Below are 25238 nucleotides of genomic sequence, written 5' to 3'. Positions count from 1 at the left end.
GCCAATAGAAATAGGAAACATGACTAACAACAGTAGAAATGAAAATCAGAGGCTTCACAAAGGAAAATAGAAAAACTAGAAACCAGCACATAAGAGCACTCCAGAAAATCAGCCTGGGACCATTTTATGTAAAAGCTTTTTAAAAGGTCTCACTGGGTTGTAGCATACTATCATAATTTAAACTTTAATTAGGAACTCAGGGCACGAAGGAAAAATATTGCTGTAGTAATGTAACGGTAGCCACGGGGCGGCAACTAACGGTTTCCAAGCAGCACTGTGTACCAGGTGTTCATTCATTTAATCCGTACAAGGCAGCTACCTTCCGAGGCAGGTATTAGTATTATCCCTATTTATAGATAAGGAAGCTGAAGCACAGCGGGTCAGCTTGCCCAGCTGGTGAGTGTCAAGGCCAGGCTTTGAACCCAAAGCTCTTTGACTTCAGTATTCTCAATCACCGTGTCCTGTTGCCTTGGGAAATGTTACCGTGTACGCTAGAGTGTCTTTTAGAAGAAAAGGAAGGGGCTAATATATTGAAAAAGTAGATGTGTATAATAGGTTCTAGAAAGATTTTCATTCAGAATAAAAATAGTTTATTACTGAATGGGGTAACCCTACAGCTGTTCATAAACTTAATTCTTCAGAATAATTTCTTTTTTCGGGTTATTTTAGAACGTTACCAGAATCAGAGAGAACTCTCCTCTCTGCGCAATGAGTCTGAAGTTGCGGAATAGGAAGAGACAAAGATTAGTCAGTGTGCTGTCCCTTTTCTTTACTCAAGGCAATACAAAGCAACATTTTATATTACTCACTCACTTCTGCCAAAGAAAGGATGACTTTAAAATCTTAAGGACACCTCTAGGGCCCCTGGGTGTCTCAGTTGGTTAAGTGTCTGCCTTTGGCTCAGGTCTTGATCTCGGGGTCCTGGGAACGAGCCGCACATCGGGCTCCCTGCTCAGCACAGAGCCTGCTTCTCCCCCTCACTCTGCCTCTCCTCCCTACATGCTATCTCTCTCAAATAACAAATAAATAAAATCTAAAAAATAAAAAAATAAAATAAAATCTTAGGGACATCTCTACCACCACCGCCACCGGAACTGACTGGCTTTCTTGGTCTCAGGGACCCACACAGAGAAGCTGGCCTACAGCTCACTGACATACTTTCCATCCCTGACCAGGCAGGTGCTTGCACAGGGGCACCTCCCTCCCTGTATCACCTTTCCTAGGATTGACATGACAGGCCATTGTGGCATTGGACATTACCTTCTCACCTCATTTGAGGCCTTGTTAGTGGACAGGCTTTCTGTAGTAGATTCACTAAACAACAGGTAGGCAAAATTTCTGAGCTGAGGAGACTCTTCACAAGAATTATATAAGCTTTCCTTGTTTTTATTTTTCATTCACTTTATATCACTTGTCTTTATTTATTCATTTAATACATTAGTCCTGCTCTGGCTCCCTCTTCTATTCTAGGTGGGTGATCTGTGGTAATAACCCAAAGTACCTGCTGTCAAGGAGCTTTCTAGTGAGGGAGATAAACAATAAACAAGTAAATAAATAGCTCATAAAAATAATTTCAGAGAGTGAGGACATGAACAACGAAGGGGAACAGAAATTGATAGTTGGGGGGACATGGCTATTTTAGGTCAGGTGATCAGGAAAAGTACTTCTGAGGAGGTAGAATGGGAACAGAGACCAGAATGGGCAGAGTGAGCTATGCAAAGAGGGAGGAGAAGAGCATTCCAGAGGGAATATATAGCGTGTTTAATGTTTAAGGGCCTAAGACAAAAAACATACCAGATGGTTTGAAGAACAACATGGCCAGTGTGACTGGTGCCAATGAGCAAAACATAATCTGGTACAAGGTGAGGTAGGAGACTTAGAGATCAGGTCAGAAAGGGAGACAGTTGATCAAAAGTTTTGTCTACTAAGTCCAGTGTCTGGGCTTCCTCAGGGACAGTTTCTGTTAATTCCTTGTTTTCCTATGAATGAGCTATCCTTTTCTTTTATTTTAATTCCAGTTGGTTAATGTACAGTGTTATATTAGTTCAGGTGTACAATACGGTGATTCAGCACCTCCATATGTTACTCAGGGCTCATCATGATAGGTGTACTCTTGATCCCATTGGGTTGTACTTTCTCACTTCTTTGCGCACCTGGTAAATTTTTTGTTGATAACTAGATATCTTGAATACTATAGTGTGGTAACTAGAAATCGGATCCTCTCCCCTCCCCAGAATTTGTTGTTGTTGCTTGTTGTGCACTAGTTCCTCGTTTAGTGACTTTTCTAAACTGCTTTTGTCAGGATTGTGTTTTTTGTATTGAATGCCCGTGAAGTCTCTGTTCCATTAGCTTAGTGGTCAGCTGATAATTTGACAGAGATTTCCTTGAACATCTGAAACCCAAAGAAAAAAAAATTACCCCAGGCTTTTCAGGCTGGCTGTATATTGAGGACCCCTTCAAGGCTCAGCCAGGCCATTTCTAGTTCTACCTTAGCCTTCGCTTCCTGCCTGCCGGAGCCCAGGAGTCTGGCAGAAGTGAAAGCTGAAGTGCTCCTTAGGTCTTTTCTAGATTCCCCTGAATAGAGAGGAGCTTTTCAAAGCCTTTATCCTTCCCCACCCTCTTACTTCCCAGTTTGTCAGTCTGTCTACGGCTTGCCTCATCTGTGGTCCTTGCGGCCCCAGGGAGCTGCAGTGAGTGTATTTGCATTAAAAGGCTTTTGATAGTGGGTAGGCCACTTCAGCCCAGCCCTCAGATAGCTACTAGACAGGACAGAGCACACCGCAACAGTCTTTTCAATTCAAGATCCATATTGTGCAATCTGGGACCAGCAAGCTTCCCCAGGAACTTGGATGGCTCTATCTTCACAGCGGCCACCAAACTGGACAATGGGCAATGGTAGGCAGGGAAATTAAATACCACAATGCTCTCTTTCCAAAATTCAGCAGCTTTTTTTTTTTCATTAAGCACTTCCTTGGCTGTAAGGTGTTTTTTTATTATTATTATTAGATTCCAGAACCCAAAAAAGTTGATCTAACAGTTCTAGCCATCACTTGAGCAGAGGGACGGAGTTTTGAAGTTCCCTACTTTACTCTTCTCAGTGACATCTCTTCTCCACTTCAGAGGTCATCCTTACTACTGTGTGGAGTAAAAGTGTCACTCTAATGTAAGCTCCAAGAGAACAAGGACTTTTTGATGATCAATATATCTAACATCAAGAATCATGCATAGCATAAAGTCACTGCTCAGTAAACATTGAACAAGAGAGCAAATGAATGAGGGAGTGAATATAGAAGAATATAGAGGAACAAAAATAGAAACAAGGGGACAAGACTTACAGGAGAAATACACATAGACCTGACTGAGACGTCAATAAACAAACACCACAATTTGCTAATATCATTTGTTTCCTACAGGAAAAGAGAAAATAACTAGTTGCTAGTGAACGTTAGCCAGAAGAGTTTCGGGACTTTTGATCAGTGGTTATCGACCAAGGGCAATTCCATGCCCCACCCGCCATGCCCCACCCTCCATCCCCCAGGAAACATTTGCAAATGTCGGTGGACACTTTGATTGTCAGAGCCAGGGGGAGAGGGGTTTTACCAGTATCTCATGAGTAGAGGCCAGGGATGCTGTTAAACATTCTAGTAAACAGGACAGCCCCTCACAACAAAGATTAGAAAAGGCTCTTGGAAGACATAGTGAAAATATGTCTTTTTACATCCTCTTACAAGTGTCAAGTCGATAAATAGCAATGTACTTTGTCATCTTTATTAATTAAGTAAATTAAAAACATCTCATAATCCAAAATTTATTTGATGTGTAACTTTAGACATAAATTAAAAGCCTAATGAAAATTGTATTTAAAGTATGATTTTTAGATTGATCTTTAAATATGGTTGTATTCCATTATTTGGGAAATTTTAATTACTGAAATAAAGTAACAAAGTCATATTCTGAAGTTCTAATTCAGAAAGATAACAGAAATAGCTAGAAAACAATGTAACCGTTGTCCTAATGCCTACTCTTACCTGTAGGCTACATGTGGAATGAGAGTAACCAAAGGAAATGATTATTTCCACAAATGAATTAAATACAATATACTAAGTAATCCCAAATGAAGGAGTGTAAAACTTTGGAATGATGTTAAAGTGAGTCAGATGTGAGAGCTGTGATACAACTATAAATGCTAAGTATTAACAGAGACAGTGAGGAAATGGAGGGAAAATATTTAGTAAGTGCAAAGCATGTTAATATTCGATATATTTTCTGAGTCATATTCACTATTTATATCTTATCTAGTTCAAGATTTATTTTTGTTGACCATGCTTACCACTCTGAGCTATGTCAAAGACCCATGAAACCATGACTTTATAAAGTTACTCCTATTGAATGGGACAGACAGTTCATATTTTAGACTTTCTTTAGATAGATAAAGGAAGCCTAGTACCTTAAAATAATCGGTTATCGCAGACTTGCAGAACTCTAAGGCCAGAGAAGGGGTGGTGTCCCAAGCATCCCGACGCCTGTTAGAAGTACACTCTTGGATGATGGCCACATGCATGAAACTTGACCCTTGAAAGGCTGAAGTGATGAGAGGCAAAGGAAAGGATTTTGGAAAACTGGCCAAGAACACGACAACCTCTGAGATCAAAGAAATGTTCTAGGCGATGTGTGCCTGAGAGTGTTAATGGATTCTTCACTGCTTCTTCTGCCTTCTGCTTCTGTTTGCCAGAGTTTCACTTTGTCCTTCTTCAATAGAGCAGACCGAGCCCCTTTTTTGACATCGTAAGCCCTGGTTAATCTTGATTAAGTTGAAGGGAACCCTTATCTAATACTGACAAAAAAAGATTTTCTTAGGTTTAAGCTGATACTTAAAAGCGGTGGTCTCCCTTCTGAGAGCATAAAATAGCTACGGTTATTGAGCACCTGCCGTGTCCTAAATACGGGACTATTACACTTTAAGGACACTAGCTCACGGGTGCTTTAGTACAGCTCAGTGAAGTTGGTCTTATTTATCTCTACTTTCAAAAATGAAAATAGACACTCAGAGAGTGTCAGTAACTTGCCTGGAATCACACAGAATTCATATTCATGTCTGTCTGACTTCATTGGCCATTTCTAATTTCAACATTGAGTTTTTGAGAGCTTCTTATCCTACATGTTAATTACTTATTACTTACGCTTTAGTGGTTTTTTCACTTTTTTAAAAATTTATCATTGACACACAATGTTACATTAGTTTCAGGTGACCAACATGGTGACTAGATAAGTCTATACATTATGCTGTGCTCACCACAAGTATAGTGACCGTCTGTCACCATAGAGCACTGTTGCAATACCACTGACTATATTCCCTACGCTGTGCCTTTTATCTCCATAACTCTTACTCATTCCGTAACAGGAAGCCTGTATCCCCCACTCCCCTTCGCCCATTTTGCCCATCCCTGACTCTCTCCCCCTGGCAACCATTAGTTTGTTCTCTGCTGTATTTTAATATTTTATTTAAAAGATTTGATTATATCTATAAATGCTGAAATTTGATTGATTTATGTTTATTGATTTATATCTCATTTGTAGAAGATACTGTGCTGGGTAATGAAGATAATACACAGTGTGAATTATGTCCCTTCCCTCAAATAGTTTTTAGCCTAGCTGCTTACAGAGCAGCTATAGATTTCAGAACTTGGGGAAAATGTGGGGGAAGTGCAGTTAACCACGTGTCATCTTAATATATGCATCCCTTTTCGCTGCTTGGCAGTTCATGAATTCACTCACTATAAGTTTCCTAATTAAAAGTGGCTTGTCCAGACTAGGGTATTCCTGTCCTTAGCAGATCTTTAATACATGTTTGTAGAAGATGAAAATAATCATGCGAACACCTCTATTTCTGACTACCTTAAACTGCTTGTTCAAATGTTGCTGCAGTAGCTTAACAGAGGAAAGAAAAAGGGGTTTTGCAGTAAGAATATAGGGATTTTGCTTTGAGATGTAGTGTTTAGAAAGATGTAATATGTACTTACATTTCTGTAAAGCATTTAAATATGTCTACTATTTATTAACTCATTTTTCTCTCAGTTTTTTTTCAGATGTCAACAATTTTATTGTAGAAAAGTTAGAAAAGACAGACTTTTTATTATTTGTTAAAAGCCTATAATTAGTAAAAGAAAATTAAGCAGCAGAGAGGGAAGGTAGAAAAAGATGGTCATTCATAAGAAGAAAAAGAGACTCAACCAAAGATATAAGCAGAGAGAGAAACTTGAAGAAAGTTGGTGTGTGGGCCCTCATTCTAAGTGCTCCTTGGAACTTGAGTTGGTGGCTATCACGTCATTAGGAATGTCGACTTGTATTGTGAATCTAATCTGGTTTTGAATTTTTTCAGTTTCTAGAAGCAAAAGACCTTTCAGTTGGTAAAGAATTGTAAGCTGGAAGATCCTTCTATGTCCAGTTTTCTTTGGATCTCACAAATTTTTCTGCATTTGCTCTAGGCATAATTGTTAAACATAGAATTTTAGAGCTAGATGATATTTCAGAGACAGGCTTAGTGCCTGTGCATGACAAGCAGTTACTGAAACTCAGGGAGTTCGGTGACTTTCCTGAGGTTACCCAGCTGGTTTGTGTAAGCCGGCCACTTATCTTTTTAACAGACTGGATTCTAACATACAGGATGAAGTTGTTTCAGGAAGGACATAATCTATTGACATTCTGAGACCATTATAATTTGTTCTTAAACTTAGTTCTGTGATCTGCCTTGTTCTGTTTTTGTCTTGTTTTTGTAACATATTCAAAGGTTTAGTTTTTCAACATTATCAATAGAAAGTTAACTGGATATATACTGAAAACTTCTAGTTTGTTTTTATACAGGTATTAAAAAGCATTTTGTTGTTGTTGGTTACAGTCACTAAGTCTTTCTGACATTTGTGAACGAAGTTGAAGCAAAAATAGGAAACCTTTCTATTTTCAGTTTTAATCCTCTCACGTTTACCTAATAACTCAGTGGGTATACTCATTGAAAAGAAACATTTTTTAAATTTTTTTTAGGTGTAATCCCTTTCCATGGATTTTCAATGTATGGTAAGTTGGACTTTAAAATATTCACTGTTTTTATCACACTTTAGAGAATTAAACATGAAGATCACACTTTATGCCACATCACCCACCCACTTAACAAGTTGTGAACATTTTTAAACATTGAATTTAGTATTTGTTTATATCTACAATTAATTTTTTTTAAATAAAGGGTCATCACAATTTCTCAGACGATGATTGCTTGACAAACTAAAATTAGAACATACTGTGAAAGTGCCTCTGTGTTGACCAGGTTCTAATGTGATGGAAACTAGAGATACATGTTAATATTTAGTTCTCATAGGTGGAAAATGAGGTTGCTTAAATTCCCGAACTAATTCTCCTAAGTCTTTTAAGCAAATAATAGGACAGAAAGAATGTGAAGGGAGGGCCACCACTGAGTTCGAGTCTATGCTTTCTTCAGACTGCTGGCATACACAGCGGGTTTCACTGAAGGCTCGCATGTCCCGAGGTACCGTGTGGAAAGCGCACGTGCAGGCATGAGAACCCTGAATGCCTTTCTGGCCTCAGGTGTCATCGAATGAGGAATGCAAGAAGCTTAATGAAGATTAGCAAGAGGAAGAATGCTCTACACCTTAATGCGATTTAATTTTTGAATTGTCACACATTACATATAAACATGTTGAAGAGTGTTGTCACCCCAACTGCCATCTCCCCACCTTTACACTAAACAGAAATGCTTTAATGTTTTACTTTTATAAAAAGAACCAGCGACACATTAGCACTTTTCTTTGTAAAAGCCCCTCCGTGTTCACGATCAGACAATAATGGTGAATGACATAACATAAGACTTTCAAAACTAGCAGTCAACAAAAGGGTTCAGGAACTTTGCATTATGCTCCCCTTGGTGGTGTTGATCACAGGCTTGAATTACAGGGCACTCCGCTGTATTCTCTTGAGCAATCAAAATTTCATAACATAATACATAACGTTATAATGACCTTTCAGCACATTTCTCTTTTATAAATATGTGAGGAGTTTAAAATAGAAAACCCCAAAAAGGTTAAGAATATAAATTTTTACATCTAATAATAAAAATGTTAGCCTGTTATCTGTCTATTTTATTTCCAACTGCAAGAATTTTTCAAGTAAATAGTTTTTAAAAAGTGAACTTGAGTGATTTGGAGGATATTAATGATGTCATGAAAGTTTAAATCTTAGTGACGCTTAGGGAAAAACATACATCATTGACTCCAACTCTGCTTATTCACATGTCTGGTCACATAAATAGGCTGTTTAATGTTTGCTAAGGAGGTAGATGATGCAAAATGTTTTATAGAGTTTCTTTATACTATTGTAGAAATGTATGTTAAGCTTCCACAAACACCTAGCAGCGGTCACTTATTCAGAACCGGCGTGCTAATCACAACGCATCCCCACGGAACTCCACGCAGTACTTCGCCTTCAGCTTTAGCTACTGTGTTTCTTCAGAATTACAATACTTCTCTCATTTAAAAACTGATTCGAAACTTTTATTTTTAAACTGGCCTCCAGCTCTCCCATTTCTGCTGAATAATGAAATTATTGTAGGTACGGTATGGATGATTTCACAAAGGAGTTCCTAGGATACTAAATTTAATTGACTTAAAAGATAATGAGCTAATTCATTTTTATGGAAGGACCAAATAGGGAAATGTGCTTTAAATAGAAAGTAAACTCATGTAGATTTCTTACATATCATATAAAGGACTAAAGCTTTTCCATTTCATAGCTGTATAAGGGAAGTCAACACAAACAGTAGGGGTATCTTGAATAATAACTGATTGTAAAGGTTTTTGTATTATACATGTTTGTAAAAAAGTGCTGATTTTAAAATTGTCTCTTTTATTCTTTCACCTGAGATGATAATTAATGAGTACTGAACCCATAAAATCTTTAGACTTAGATTATAGATTTTACATATCAATAACTTTAAATGTTAAAGGAAAAAATATGCCGAAAAAGGTAAATAAATTTCAAAGCTTCACTTCGAATGTATAATAATGCCATGTATTTATGCCACATTGCTTTTTTAGGTTGTTGCAATTAGAATATGAATTATTCTTATTAAATATATAGAATACCTTAATTTGGGCTATTTTAATAAATAGCACTTTATTTTGGTAGTAAAATAAGTTTTTAAAATTAGTTTGAAAATGGAAAGATATGCCTGTCAGTTTTTAAATGTGTATATATATATAATGTAATTTTTTTCTCTGCATATAAAAGCAGTTTATTTTTGTGGGCATTTGTTTAGTCCCCTAAAATTGATTTGTCTCTCTTTTCCCCTTCAGAAAAAATGAAATCTCTCCCTTGCAATGCTAGTTTTTGATGATTTACTCCTCTGTGATACTGTGCACTGCCATTTATTCCAGATAATTGAATTTTTATATTTGTAAGAGTTTAAAATTTTTTTATCATTTTTCTTTTCACTTTGTCAAAAAGAAGTGAGTCGAGTTGGCTGATTGCTTTCCCTGATAACTTAATGCCTACTGCCCTCAGGGGCAGTACTGATGGGCTATAGAGCCTGAGAGTTTCTAACTTGTCCATTCCATATCATAGCTAAAATTACTCAGTAACTCATTGTGTTTTAAAATTAATATTTAGGTAGTGCAGTTTTATGTACCTGCATTATAAGTGTGTTCATGATGCATAAAATTCTCAAGATTTGAAAAGATGAAAAGCATGACCACGTCAGTCCAGAATAATTGTGTTGTGACATCAGCATCTGAAATTCGGACTTTCTGACATTCGGTTGTGGGGTGTCTGATTGAGTTGATCCACCTGTGCTTAATTGCCAAGAATTGGGTGCAGAGGAAAACTTAATTCAACATTCATTAGGGAAATAAATCCTCTGCCCGAGAGTTGTTTTATTGTAAGTCTATAAAAACTGACTTCTTGCATGGTGAGATACGCCAGTCTCACGGACCAATAGTCTGAACTGTTAATCAGAGTTTTTATTTTCAAATTGAATTAGTTGAAGACCATGATTCTAAATGCTAGACGTGAATCATCTTATATTTTACTTACCTGACTCGCAAAATAAAAAACTTGGAAAAACCTTCTGGATCCTTTGTGGAACAAAGTGAAAATGAAGTACCTCCATCTCACTTTCTTACTATTTCAATTTAAAAAAGAGAGACTTGACTTTACGTAGTTTTTAAAGGTTACTTTGAATTTTTAATATCCCTCTATACGTAATCCCATTGTGTCAATCTGTTAAATTTGGATTATGGTAGTTTTTATTCCTTTCTTTATAATTTTTAATGACGGAACTTTTTACATGTGTATATATTTCCTTTTCAACATGAAAAAATATATATGATTTTAAACTTGTTTTTGAATGAATATTACTATAAGATATTGATTTATTCTTTCATGTTTCATTAATTTATTTTCTAAAATTTTAATAGTTCTGCAATGTTATCGATAATTTCTTTATTCTTTCAGTTGCACCACTTTGTTTTCTCTACCACGAACCTTCCAAATTGTATCAGATATTCCGTGAGATGTATGTGCGTTTTTTCTTCAGACTCCATTCCATCTCTTCTCATCCTTCTGTAAGTTCATAAAAATGGGGTGAAATTAGACTCTAATCTGTTTTCTTTCCTTAAGAAGAAGTCTCCTACTCAGTTAAATTATAAAGCAACAAATTTTAATTTGTGATGTCAAGCAGCATATTTCTACAGAATAAATGAAAGAGAAGAAAAATTGATATTTGAATATTTTGGTGATAATTCGGGAGGAAAAGGGTCTTTATCAATTGCACTTACAGTATCTTTTATATGTTAACAGAAAAGACATATAAAAATGTCTGTATTATTCACTTTGACAAGGATGCCTACCCTCTTCGAACACCGATGTCCTCATCTAGGAGATGAGGTTAATATGTTTCTGTAGGGCTGCAGAGTGCCAGGGTAGCACTTGGCTCATGGCAGGTGTTCAGAAATAAATGGCTGCTGTTTTTATTATTGTTGTTGTGATTATCATCATAATTCTTCTTTATTAATGAAATAAAACATTTGTCACTATTTTCAATTTCATATTTGACTATCAGTTACTGCACTAAGTATTTTCTTTGTGTAGACAGTTCTGTTGACCTCAATATGGAAGTCCAAGAGGATTCTGTTGGGAGTTGGACATTTTTTTCTGATTTATGTTAGCTGGTCCTTTATCACATCTTTTTTCCACCCATGAGCCTGAGTAAAAAACAATACTTACTTCACTTTAGTTATACTTTTTTCACCTTTGGGCCTGCTGTGGTCTACTTGTGGGTAACTCAACTGACTCTCCAGAAGAAACACTGAATTGGAATCTATCAGGGCTACGGGATTTCCCTGAAGAGAAGACTCAGTCACTGCTATTAAACTTAAGCGCTTTTCTGTATCCCCGGCAGTTTAACCCTGTGTATTCTTGTCCACCTCCCTGTCTCCACCTTTGCTCTCCTACACTGCTAGAAAAAGCTGACTAGCAACAGAAATCCAGGATGTCTCCAATGAGCAAATGAAGCACCACCAATTATCTTGGGTTCCTATTCTCTGAGACAACTTGAGTTAGTAGTACTTATCTTACATTAACTTTTAGTGTAGAGTAATCAGAAATATATAAATAATTCTGTTTTCTAATAACCTCCTTTTTAGCCTCAGATTTCTTACTCTCATATTCTGTACCATTTTACGCCCAGTATACAGCCACAGTGCTTTCCTTGTGCAGAGCACTGAAGCTTGACATGGAGCAACCCTGGATATTCCTTCCCTGTCTCCATGCTGACCCTGAGGTGTCCTTTTTCAGTGAATTGGTTGGGCCAGCCCTGCCTCTTGCCCTTTCTTTATTCGGTGGAATAGACGTACAGGCGGTCACCTCCTTTTCTGGCTTGTAGCCAGTCTGAACTACTTGGAACCATGCCAGGCTTTTTTTTTCCTTAGAAACTCACAAAGAGGATTAAAATTTCCCCACAAAGATCAACCCCAAGGAATGCTGAGCTACAAGAAAGACTTTATTCACAGTTGTCAAGTAATAAACGCACTTGAAAAACCATCTGCTTAAAATGGTTACTTCTTGTCCTTTACAAATAATGCCCTTATAAAAAGTAGATTTCAATAAATATATATATATCTTTATACTAAGATAATCAAACATTCTTGTTTGATAACTTCCTGATGCAAATTTCAAACAGGCAGTAGTCAGTCTTCCCTGGGGATGAATTTCAAAGAAAGAGTGAGAAAAGCAGGAAATATTTTCCTGGATGGGTGAGGCAGCTGGAAGCGAAAGGACATGTGGGGGGAGAGAGTAAAGGGTGTGGCTGTAGTACCAGAGAAATACCTGGAAACTGGAATACATCCAGAAAAAACTAGTTTGCTGGACATAGTGATAATACAGGGCTTACAAAGCAATAGGTTTTCTATAAAATGATGTTTTCCTTGGACTCTCTGAATGTTATACACCACATTATATGGGGATCCTATTGTGTTAAAAAGGAGGCTCCTTAGCATACCAATAGTAGGTATCCATAAATAGGGGGGAAAATGTATCTTTAAACAAAGTATTAGAGATCATTAGAGCATTTCCTGTTTTTTTACTATTAGACAATATAAAAATATTTATGTTGATAATCTCTTCATTTCCATTTGAATAATTTATTGCCAGAGTTGATTTTTAAATACTAAAATATGTACTTCTCTTGTGTTTTGTTATTATATCCAGGGTATTGTGTCCCTCTGTTTGCTGTTTGAAACTCTTCTTCAAACCTATCTCCCCCAGCTTTTCTATCATCTACGAGAAATTGGGGCTCAACCGTGAGTACCTTTCTCTCCTAACTGAAGAATAGATTGTTTGACATCAGAAACTTCTATTACATCATTGTAAAGCACCTTTAAAGATACAATAATTCTATAGAGAAATTAACAATTTCTCCAATAAAACAATAATTATCAAGTAATAGAGTGTAGCTCTACATTGTGCCAGAAATTCTTGGAAGAATTTCCAATATCCTAATAAATTCTTATTTGCTGGAATTTTTGTGCCTGGTATAAGAATCACCAAAATGAACTAATTTAATTTCTATTCATAAGGAAAGGTGTTGGCCAAAATTGAGGCAAAAATTTGTGAACATAAATACTATGTAAGAAATATGATAATACTAAAATTAAGTTGGTTTAGGCTAAATTTATCAGAGAACAACTTAATAAAAGCTGTGTAGTTTTAAGTTAGCTGTCTTTCGATAAAGGAAACTAGATCAGTTACCTAGTAATGATTGTACACTGTGATTATTTTTTTCCAAAAGTTTGAATATTTGTTCATTTATCTCAGTATGAATTATCAGTGAATATGTAGGGTTCCTCTGAGCTTCAACATTATTGGTTCTCTTCCCTTTTTTTAAAATAACAATGTCTAAGGCAACAGAAGTTTCTAAATGATTTATTAATGTTTTGTCACTGTCTTCCCCTTTGTGAAACCAGTTTCCCCTATTGGCAGAGCATATTTGAAAGGAGCGTTAACTCTTTGAGAACACAAAAGTAGTAAATGGGAAATACAATAGTTTAGTATTGTCTTCTCCACACTTGAATTCACATCAGGTGAATGGGTGGATGGATGGATGGACGGGTGGGTTTAAGAGACAGACCAAGATTTAAATTCTATCTACTAAACTGTATAATCCTAATGAAGTTATTTAGTTCATCTAAGTCTCATTTTCTTTCTTTAAATCAAGATAATTCAACTTCCTCATCTTTAAAATCAAGAGAATTCCTATCTCATGAAGTTGTTTCAGTAGTGAAGGGTTTTTTACATATATATATATATATACTTTCTCTAAAGCACCATTGAATTTCGGACATCTTAAATCTTAGAAATACCTTTTATAAAACAATACCTCAAATCATCCATTGATAATACTGAGATTATACTCTTTCCTTTGTAGCCATTAAAAAACAAGATTCTAGGGGAGCCTGGGTGGCACAGCGGTTAAGCGTCTGCCTTCGGCTCAGGGCGTGATCCCGGCGTTATGGGATCCAGCCCCACATCAGGCTCCTCCGCTGGGAGCCTGCTTCTTCCTCTCCCACTCCCCCTGCTTGTGTTCCCTCTCTCGCTGGCTGTCTCTATCTCTGTCGAATAAATAAATAAAATTTAAGAAAAAAAAACAAGATTCTGTTAATGATGAAGATTATAAAACAAGAATGTGGCAGAAATATATTGTACACGTCTTTTTTTCTTAAACTTGTAGTAAATTAGCTTGTTTTACTCTTGTGCAATGAGAATTTTATGTAATGAGGCTTTACTAGGATGAAGACATTTAGTTTACTGCTAGAAACTAAAGTCCTGATTTTTTCTAGCCTATTTATACACTTTAATCATGAAAAGGAACAAATTTCAATGACTTATGGCAAACATTAAAATTCTTATGCAGAAGAAAGTATAAAAATTTAATTGTCAAGCTAGAAATCAATTTTTCAAAGGCTTTTATGACTTAAAACTGATGCTGTTGAAGGCTTTTAATTAGAATTTAATTTCTTCAATAGATAATAGGACTATTGAGGTTATCTATTTCTTGAATAAGCTTTAGTACTTTGTTCATTTAATCTATCATATTTATGGAACTAAAGCTATTCATAATATTCCCTAAATATTCTTAATTAGGCTTTTAATATCTAGAGAATCACAGTGACAATACCTCTCATTCTTGAGATTGATATTTGTATCTTCTCTCTCTTTTTTCTTGATTGTTTGGCTAGAGCTTTATTAATTTTTCTTCTTTGAAAGAACCATGTTTTGGTTTCTTTGATTTTCTCTATTGTTCTTCTGTCTTCAATTTCATTATTTAAGTTCTTATATTTATTATTTCCTTCCTTATGTTTGCCTTAGGTTTATTTTGCTCTTGTCTTCTTGTTTAAGGTGAAAGATGATTAGTTTGAAACCGTTCTTCTTTTCAAACATAATGCAATATTATTATAAATTGCCTTCAAAGTACCACATTACCTCCACACAACAAATTTTGATATGCTGTGTTTTCATTTTCATTCTATTCACAATGTTTTTTTCCTTTCTTTTTCTTTCTTTCTTTCTTTCTTTCTTTCTTTCTTTCTTTCTTTCTTTCTTTCTTTCTTTTTTTTCTTTCTTTCTTTCTTTCTTTCTTTCTTAATTTCTTAATTTCTTTCTTTCTTTCTTTCTTTCCCTTCCTTCCTTCCCTCCTTCCTTCCTTCCTTTTTTCCTTTCTTTCTTTTCTTCCTTTTGAGAAAGAGAGAAAGAGAGCATGTGTGAGAGGGGGGATGGGAGATGGGCAGAGGGAGAGAGAGCATCCCAAGCAGATTCCCCCCTCAGCATGGAGCCTGACACAGGGCTCCATCTCACAACCCCAAAATCATGACCTAAGCCAAAACCAACAGTCAGGCACTTACTGACTGAGCCACCCAGGCGCCCTTGAAGTGTTTCTTAATTTCTCTTGTGACTTTCTCTTTGACCATAGGTTATATAGAAGTGTGTTGTTTAGTTTCTAAATATTTGGAAAGTTATGATACCTTTCTGTTATTGATTTCTATTTTAATTATGTTGCAATTAGACAACATGCTTCGTAAGATTTCAGTTTTTTTAAATGTGCTGAAGTTGGTTATATGGCCAAGAATATGATCTGTCTGGGTGAATATTCCAAGTACACTTGAAAATAATTCATATTCTACCAGTGTTCAGCAGAATGTTCTGTAAATGGCCACAAAGTCAAGTTTTTGTTCAAGTGTTCTATAAACTTAATTTTCTGTCTACTTTTTCTATTAATTGTTGAGAAAGAAATGTTAGTCTCCAGTTATAATTGTGAATATGTCTATTTCTTCCTTCATCGCTGTATATATTTTTACTTCATGCAATAGAAGCTCTGTTTTTGGAAGAACTGATCCCTTTATCATTATTTCATGTCTTTATTCCTTGTACTAAATCTATTGTATTTGATATAGCCATCCCAGCTTGTACGGTATAGTCTTTCTATCCTTTTACTTTTAGTGTATTGATTATCAATTTCTTTATTTTCTAAGTGGCTTTCTTGTCAAAAGTATAGTTGGTCTTCCAGTGCAGCAATTTGTCTTTTTAACTGGTGTGTTTATTCTGTTTACATTTATAATTGATTTATTGAATTAAAATAATAACAATTGATATCATCTACTATCTTGGTAGACATTTTTTATCTGTCTTTTTTTTTTTTTAAGATTTTACTTATTTACTTGACACAGAGAGAGAGAAGGAACAGCAGGAAGAGGGAGAGGGAGAAGCAGGCTCCCCTCTGAGCAGGGAGCCCAATGCAGGACTCCATCCCAGGGCCTTGAGATCATGATCTGAGCTAAGGGCAGCTGCTTAACCAACTGAACCACCCAGGCGCCCCTATTTGTCTTTTTTTATTCTTTTTTCCCTCTTTTCCTGCCTGCTTTTGAATTGAATATTTTTTATTCCATTTTATCTCTACTGTTGGATTATTATTTATACCTTTCTTAAAATGTTTTTTTGGTAGATGCCTGTCTTAGTTCCGTCTGCTATAACAAATTGCCATGAATTGTGTGGCTTATAAACAACAGAAACATTTCCCACAGTTCTGAAAGCTGAAAGTCTAAGATCAAGGTGATAGCATGGTTGAGTTCTAGTGAGGACCCTGTTCTAGGCTGCAGACTGCCAACTTCTTATTGTATTCTCACATGGTGGAGAGCAGAGAAGAGAAACTAACTCTCTCATGATTCTTATGAAGGCACTAATCCCAACCCTGAAGGCTTCACCCACATAACTTTATCTTATTCCAATTACCACCCTAAGACCCTCCCTCTTTCCTAATACCATGACATTGGGGATAGAGTTTCAACGTATGAATGGTGGAGGGGGGGACGACAGAAACATTCAGTCCATAACAATGTCCTGGGGTTTACGGTATACATTTTTAATTAATCACATTCTACCTTCAAATAAACTCCAGGCCTGGATGGCTTTGCTGGTAAATTCTGCCAAACATTTCAGGAAAAAAATGTTTTTTCTTTGTCTTTAGTTCTCAGCATTTTGATTATGATGGATCTGGGCATGGATTTCTGTTGTGTTTATCCTGTTTGGAGTTTGCTGAGCTTCTTAAATCTGTAAGCTTATGTCTTTTGCCAAATTACGGACATTTTCAACCATTATTTCTTCAAATATTTTTTTCTGCACCATACTTATTCTCCTTTTCTTCTAGGATTCCAGTGATAAAAATGTTGAAACTTTTGGTCTCATCCCAGAGGTCCCTGAAACTCTATTCATTTTATTTTCAATCCTTTTTACTCTATGGTTCTGATTAGACACTTTCTATTGCTCTATATTCGAATTCACTGGCTCTTTTCTCTGCCATTACCATTTTGCTATTGGATCTATCCAACGAGGGTTGTTTTGTGTTTTGTTTTTGTTACTGTATTTTTCAGTTTTAAAGTTTCCATTTGGTTCTTAACAAAACTCCTAGAACTGTGCTTTAATAAGGGTAAATTTTACTATCCATAAATTATACCTCAATAAACTTTATTTCTAAGAAACTAATTCTGCCCTATATATGGAGAGGGGCACAATGTGTGGTGCTATTTTTCTAATAAGACACTAAGAGATCCAGTAAAATGAAACTCGATGACATTAATAATTTAGACTTAAAAGGCAAATGATCTTTTTTTTTTTTTTAAGATTTTATTTATTTATTTGACAGACAGAGAGACAGCCAGCGAGAGAGGGAACACAAGCAGGGGGAGTGGGAGAGGAAGAAGCAGGCTCATAGCAGAGGAGCCCGATGAGGGGCTCAATCCCAGAACGCCAGGATCACACCCTGAGCCGAAGGCAGACGCTTAACGACTGAGCCACCCAAGCGCCCCCTCAAATGATCTTTTTTAATTTAAAATATCTGGTGGCCAAAACTTTTTTCAGCATTTATAAACAGATATTCTAAAACCAACCAAAAAGTTTGATTTGTCAATACTATTCCCTACGTGTATGTCGTTATATTAGAATAATAGTTATCTAGTCTTGAGGAATTTCCAAAAACTTGGGGGTGTTTTTTGGTCTTAAGAGAATTAATACCACATCAACAATGGCAATCTCTATGTCCCTTTCTCTTGCTTTAAGAAAATAGCACAGATACTTATCCACATAATATTATAACAACTCCAGCAAAGAGTTTGCCTAGCACCTCTCAGGGGCAGTCAAGTGACGTTTGGATGCTAATAGATAGTACAAAAGTGTGAGGGACTCCTTTCTCTCTTAAAGCACCAAAGCTTCGAAGTTCATTTCCTGATTGCAGAGAGAAATTATTATTGTAACATAACCTACTTATAAATAATGGGATCTCATATCTCTTAGGATTTTTTTTTTTTTTTTTGCAAAATTAATTGAATTTTCTGGTTGACCTTTCAGAGTTCTGATAACCTCCCCTTTAAAAAGAAGGATTTGAAATCAGAAATCTAGTTCTAAGGTCCTTTATAGCTTTAAAACTATTTTTCTTTGTCTTCAAAGACTCCTGCCTCTTGTTTTATTTTATTCATCCTATGTAGCCATTTGACTGAAAATGTAGGGATATAATTCATTGAATTGGGAAAGTATACAGCTACCAAGCACTCTTTCAAGTATTTTGAATAAAAATTCAAATAATCATGATTCAAACTGCTAGGAACTGTTGACTCTTAAGACCACCTCATTGATAGCTAATTAGTTCAGACCCTGAAAAACAGAACATAGAAGTGAGTGAGTTTTCTAAAGGCTGAACTATAACATAGCACATGTAATTTTTCCTCTTAATATGCCGAGACCACTAATTTGAAGACTCATGGTTTCTCACCATTGCACTTCTGCAGTTTTTAAGAGAGCACGTGAGATTTAAATGCATGGTGATTTCTAAGACTCGCAAAGCGGTTACCTTCACAATAGAATTGCTTGGCTCTTCTGATATCACCTTTTTGTAAGAAGAAAAACCAATGGTAAAATGGATTTTCTTTTCTTTTTGCTTACAGACTTCGCATATCCTTTAAATGGATGGTTCGAGCTTTCTCTGGATACTTAGCTACAGATCAACTCCTGCTTTTGTGGGATAGAATCCTAGGATACAACTCTCTGGAAATTCTTGCTGGTAATAAGTGCTTGTTTGTAAACCACATGTTTCTATAGTAAAGCCCCTTTCCTTTCTAACATTCATCATCTGTAATTGCAGTTTGAGTCTATAGTTATCTGTCATTTCTAATTCATAAACATTTAATAGATTATCTGCCTTAGAAAACAAGTACTAAAGTTCTGAGATCTAGATACTTCTGTGTAACTTCTCAACACTAGTGTATTCCTAGTCTTTCTTCTTTGCTCCCAGGAAAGTCCATTTCTCCTCCCTCATTTCTAGTTTAGCCAGGGCTTACTACGTCTCAGCAACTGTGAGGTCTGTGCAGTGGGGTGCAGGTACACCTCAGTTCTATTCCTGGCTCCCCCGACTAGCTCAGCATCTGTTCTGTGCCTCCTCCCAACCACTGCCTAAAATCCATCTGACACGGAGCCTCCCTACAGAGTTGAAATCTCAGCTCTTCTGGATTTCAGCTTCTACCGAATTCAAAACCTTTTCTTTTTTGCTAACAGTCTCTGACTCCTGGTGCTTTAGTTTCCCCTTTTAGATATTAAGCCAAAAAATATTTCATCTTTTTTTTTCCAGGAAGCCACAGATTTATCTCTTATTTATAATTAAGCAGTTCTTCAATAGATATACGCACAAGACAACTGTATGATAATACATAGGGCACAGATTTCTTATTAATTATATTATTTTGCTTCTCTTATACCAGATAGTCTCAGTTATTTTTATCATCGGGATTATCAGATTCAAATAAATAGCACAAGGTTTTCACAACAATGGATGGAGAGCAGAAAAGTTGGCAGAGTGCTGGGTCCAACCTTCTCCAGTTGTGTAATATTGAATAAATTATTTAACTTGCATGAGTCTTCATTTCCTTACCTTATATTGATAGCATTATAAAGACACCTCTCTGTGTTTGTGGAAATAATGTTTAATTGAAGAAGACCATTTTCTTGCAGAAGATTTTTTTAGGTACCATATTAACATATTCTTGAATGCTGAGAGGTCTAGAGTATTTGTATGGCTTTTCAAAAAGGAAAATTACAGTAATAATGAAGTGCCATGAAGATAAACATTACCTTTGGGGTAATCAGAGATACCACTTATGTTGTTAACAACTCCTAGTATCCTTCTACCTCACTTGGGTTTTAAGCCCACACAGATTTGACTTAGGAAAGAAGGGTCTGCCCTCATTTCTCTTGGCTGAATGGCGGTGAGACATGGAATCTAGAGGTAGAGGAATCCTAGAGGTCATCAGGTATGACTCTTTTAGATGTTTCCAACAGGCAGTTCTCATCCTCTGCTTGAACTTCGGTGTTGGAGTCCTCGTCTGACAACATAGCCCATTTCACTTCTGGACAATACACCTTATTAGAATGGACTCCTGTTAAACCACGGTCATCATCATGTGTTTTCTACTCTTGCCTTTCCCCAGAGCTTCTGCTTTCCAGGCTAAGAAGCCTTGTTTTCTGCTACCATTTCTTAGGCAACAGGATTTTAGACTTTCCAGCAAATAAACCTCTTCTAGGTATGTCATAAATTTTGAAGAGTGTTGTGTATAGTTTTTTATATCATTTTAAAAAGATATTAGAGCATGTTAAAGAAGGGGGTTCACTATAAGAAAGTACTTTCTAATAATTAGGATTTTCCAAAACTAGAATGGGCTTTTAACTGTCACCGAAAGGTTAAGAATGTTTCCTACTGTGAAAGAAATGTTGAATTGGAAGACCTTCAAGACCTCTTCCAATTTAAATTTTCTTATTCTGTGACTTATCACCCCTCAGCAAACTGAAGTGAGAGAGAAATAACTGAATGTTGCATGATACACTTGGTCGAAACTAGGCACTCTGCTGTGAGCTCAATACATTAATAAAAATGTTAGTGCTGGATAGTAGAAATGCGGCCTGCACTGTTGATCCATTGCCTTCCCTGAGTGTTTTTTTAAATCAACAGGGAAGAATTATAGAACACTTAGAAATGGAACTAAACTGGTGGGAAGTCCCCTACCATGAATCCAGATAAAAAGCCACAGGGTAGACCATTTTATGTAGTTATACCCAAATTAGTTTTTATTATTTCAGACATTTTTTTGGAATGGTTATTTTGGGACCACCTTTTTTGCTCACGTTAGTCATTACATAGTCTTTAGAAATTGTTAGTAAATATTACTGGCTTTAATTATGAATTAATTAGGGTCTTTTGAAAAACAATTTAAAGCGTAAGTATCTTAATGCTTATGATAGAGTTGCTTAGAATTAAAGTGATGAGAATAGCTTAAAAGACCACAGGTAAATATTAGAGTTTCTATATTTCCTGTGATGCATGGTTGCAGTTGAAAATATCCCAAAGTGGCGATCTTTACTCCTCGGCAAACAGACATGTTCTGCGGAAGGGCTGGGCGAATCAAACACGAAGCAGACGCAAAGGAACTTCTGTGATGTGACACCAAGATAAATAAAGGTTATGAGCACATAAGCACTTGGGATGCGGAGGTCAATTAGTGAACTGATCCTTTTTCCCCCCTCTTATCTACCTTTGGAAAAACAATTTCCCGCCATGTAAAACTCTTTCCTGCTACAGCAGAAAATTTGGCCATCCTGTCAAGCTTTCACCGGCTCTGTTAAATTATACACAAAAAAGGAAGTAGCAATCACACTCCTTAGCTTCCCAAATGACCCTATTGTCAAAATGATTCCAGATATTAGGAATCTATAAAGAAGTTGCTCGTTTACAGAAATTATTTTCTTTGATAGTCTTAAAAATTTAGAAGCTTAGTGACTTTAAAGTACTTAGGTTTTCTCCTTTTTAGTTAAAAGGTAAATTCTTTGTCCCTGATCTCTTGTATCCCTTGTTACATATTAAATAATCTCCGCTGATTTGACTTTTTAAATTTTGTTTTAGCGGTACCATCTCTTTTTTTCCTCAGAGTTTTCCTAATGAGATGCAATCCTTTTTTTGCCAGACTGTTCAAAATCTGTTGTACCCTAGAAAAGTGCCTGTTTCCCAGTCTGGTCTGGTTGCACTCAGTGTCTGTCTGGGGAAATTAAGAGGTCTGGATGCTGACTTCTACTCAGGCACAACCACCTACCTGTCAGAACCCAGGATCACCATAGCATCGTGCTTCAGGACATCTCTGGAAAACCGTTGTGAAGGACAGCAGAGATGATGATTCATAGGAAAGTACCCAGATTTTCATGTCAGGGAAGAGTCATTACTACCTACCTTCAATCTCAATAAAGTCATCACAGAGTGAATGGTTAGATGCTAGGTTCTAGAACCAGGGTTAAGTTTTTATGCTACTCTTTTCTACTTGTGGGACTCTGAACGTGTCATCCAAACTCACTGGGCCTCAGTTTCCGTCTTCATATAATAGGGCTAGCAATGATGCTAACTCATAGAGTTGGTGTGAAAATTATCACTAGCATCATTATCATTATTCCCAGAGTAAAAATGTCTTTAAAATATATATATATTTGCATTAGCTATGCCATATACTTAGGAGCCAGTCTTTCAGATCATTTTGAAGATTCCTTACCATTTACTTCCTAAATTTCAAGGATTTACTGGGTGGAGAGGAAACTACCACCAGTGGTGATAAAAAAGAAAAACCAGGGAGAAGTCAGTCAAGAGTCATCCTTAGGCAGCACCATCTCCTTGTCAGGGTATCTACCTCTTACATGGGTCCTTTTGCTGTTCGTTACAATGCATTCCTTCACGTGGGGTTTTATCGCAGATTATATAATAAAATGGATTACATGTTAGCATTATTTTTTTGTCATATGCATTTGATCGATAGAAACAAAAATCCAAAGTTGCCTTCTCCTCTATGTACATTATTGACCTTCAAGGTGTCCTGTAATTTTTTTTCAAAGTCTCAACTTCTTTTTCCTATAGCCAATATTAATGTAAATTTCAGGATTAGTCCACAGCATCTCTCCCCACAGACCTATCCATATATGACACTCTAAGAAAGTCAATGCTGAATATAAAAGTATAAATATAACAAAATACTATAAAAATATTTTTTGAGAAAAGGCTTTATTGCACATGTCTATCGGGACACCTCCTTGATACATACGAAACATGTTCTGATAAATATAAAAATACAATCCCCATATAACTTTTCAGAATCCTATTGCATTAGTAAGAAACATCTGCATCAAAATAAACCTTTATTTATCTGTATTATATTTGTTATATATTTATTTATATTTAAGCTCTTATGACTTAAGTTATAGGTAGGAAAGAAACAATTTATAAAATGGCTCTTTTAAGACCACTGAAATTTCCTTTTTCCCAAAACTGTGGGATTCGGTTTATCTAGCCATCAGGCCCTCTGTCCCCCGGAGGAGACAATTTCCATTCATCGCAAGACCTGAACTTCCAATGCATGTGTGCGGTCGTGTGAAGTGCTAGTTCTGAGCTCTGCTAGCGGGGTGTGAGCATAGCAGTCAATGTGGCAGGCCAATGGGTAGGCCAGCAGTTGAAATAGTGTGCATTCTTTTCCAGTGCTGGCAGCTGCTGTGTTTGCTTTCCGAGCAGTGAACCTGATGGAGGTGACATCACTGGCTGCAGCTGAAGTAAGGATAAGTTTCACTCAGAGGGGATGGAAATAGTTCCTGAGAGGTTGCCAGGCTCGGGCCCGTTAGTCTCAGATGCATAGGATACACATTACTCATAGCCTAATTTTTTAACTCGGGTAAAACCTGTAAGTTTCAAGCTAAGTAATAGTAAGTATGCAAAATTCCTTAATTGGTTGAAGGCAATCTTCTTGTGAAGGAATCACAAACGAGATTCTTAGAGGAAACCATTATAACCATTATGGGAAACAAGATACCCAGTAATTTTAGTAGCAACTATTGGGGCTTCAGTTGCATTTTCTTATTATTGTTCACATCTGCGTATTCTGCTAGAACAAAGAAAAACTAGTTGAGAGAGTTAAAGAGCATGCATTCAGATGATACAGTAAATATACAAGGCCTTTGGTTATTTTTAAATGAGTTAATTCTTTAAGGCTGGTTTCTTTTCAGTAGTCTAACTTATACCTGAAACATAGTTCAATTAAATATTACTGTATTTGTTATGTCTCATAGAAATTTAAATTTTACCCTTAAAATAGCTGCCTACATTCTTTGTTAAAAGGGAAGAGGATGTTTATGCGTCTTGCAATTGAATAAACATTAGTTCCATCTCAAAATGATTTCCTGAAGCCAGATACTCCGTATACTAGAATAACGGGACCAAGATTCATAATGTACGTTTATTTATAGAAGCAAGTTGAAATGTTAGACCTCTTATAAACTCCTGCTACCTTGTATATTTGAAGAAGGCTCAAGGCAAAAGTCCAGGGTATTTTCTACTGCACGTTTTAGCATTTTGCACATGTTCTAACATGAAGATGTTCAGAGAAGAAAAGGGAGGTTGTAGCTTCCATGAAGATTTAGAACACACGTGGAGAACTTAGCAAGGATGTCAATGCCAGACTTACATTGCAGTGGTGTTTGTTGTGGCTTCCTTTGCCCATTAGAATACTGATATTAATAATTCTTTTTGTTTTTTTGTTTCAGGCGGTTCTTGCTGACCTTTCTACTTTAAAAGTTATGCCTCTTCTTCAAATTTTTCTGTTTGCTACTGTCACCTGATCTTCTTCAAGGTCACTGACAACACATCTAGTTTTTCATCAGAAAATAATCATGAACTATGCAAAATCTGCATAAAACCAAAATGAAACTTTGCATATAAGCCAATAAAGATCATGTTCCCTCTTCAGTTAAACCTAAGTAGTTTTTCACTTTTTGAAACAACTCCGCACACCAAATATTCCACTGCATGCTGCTGATTTTCAAGAGAGAAGCAATAGACATAACTTCTGCTAAATTGAGCATATTATATATATACTCCTGACTTGTAAAAGGCATGTAACAATATATGCAATAAGAACTAAAGATACTGTAATAAACTTGAGGAGGTAATGTAGCCTCTGGGACAATTTTCTTATGTCAGTTTGTAAATTTCTCTCTAGATAATGTATCATTTTGTCTTGTAAATTGCTCTTCACTCAGAGCCAGGGGTGGAGTAGAATGTGGGAAGA

At 36.2% G+C, this 25238-nt stretch overlaps 1 protein-coding gene across 6 annotated transcripts in view; it reads left to right on the top strand.

Moving 5' to 3' along the window:
• The window catches only part of TBC1D19 (TBC1 domain family member 19), a 150628-nt gene extending 125484 nt beyond the window's left edge, over positions 1-25144 (top strand). For 4 of the 6 annotated variants that reach the window (XM_087864242.1, XM_087864243.1, XM_087864241.1 and 1 more), the window contains 7 exons: positions 7039-7071; positions 10516-10625; positions 12769-12860; positions 19047-19162; positions 20583-20675; positions 23657-23727; positions 24715-25144. In XM_087864242.1, the coding sequence (XP_087720368.1) occupies positions 7039-7071; positions 10516-10625; positions 12769-12860; positions 19047-19162; positions 20583-20675; positions 23657-23727; positions 24715-24789 (590 nt within the window). In that variant the 3' untranslated portion in view covers positions 24790-25144. The remainder of the gene's footprint in view (positions 1-7038; positions 7072-10515; positions 10626-12768; positions 12861-19046; positions 19163-20582; positions 20676-23656; positions 23728-24714) is intronic. The other 2 variants (XM_045799272.2, XM_045799270.2) reach the window with 1 other exon arrangement.
• The last annotated feature ends 94 nt before the right edge of the window (positions 25145-25238 follow it).

This window comes from Ursus americanus, chromosome 8 (assembly GCF_024610735.1).
Source record: "Ursus americanus isolate L20-20 chromosome 8, mUrsAme1.1.p, whole genome shotgun sequence".
NCBI lineage: Eukaryota > Metazoa > Chordata > Mammalia > Carnivora > Ursidae > Ursus > Ursus americanus.
Note: the sequence above shows the minus strand (reverse complement) of the source record. Positions and strands in the feature narration are given on the sequence as shown.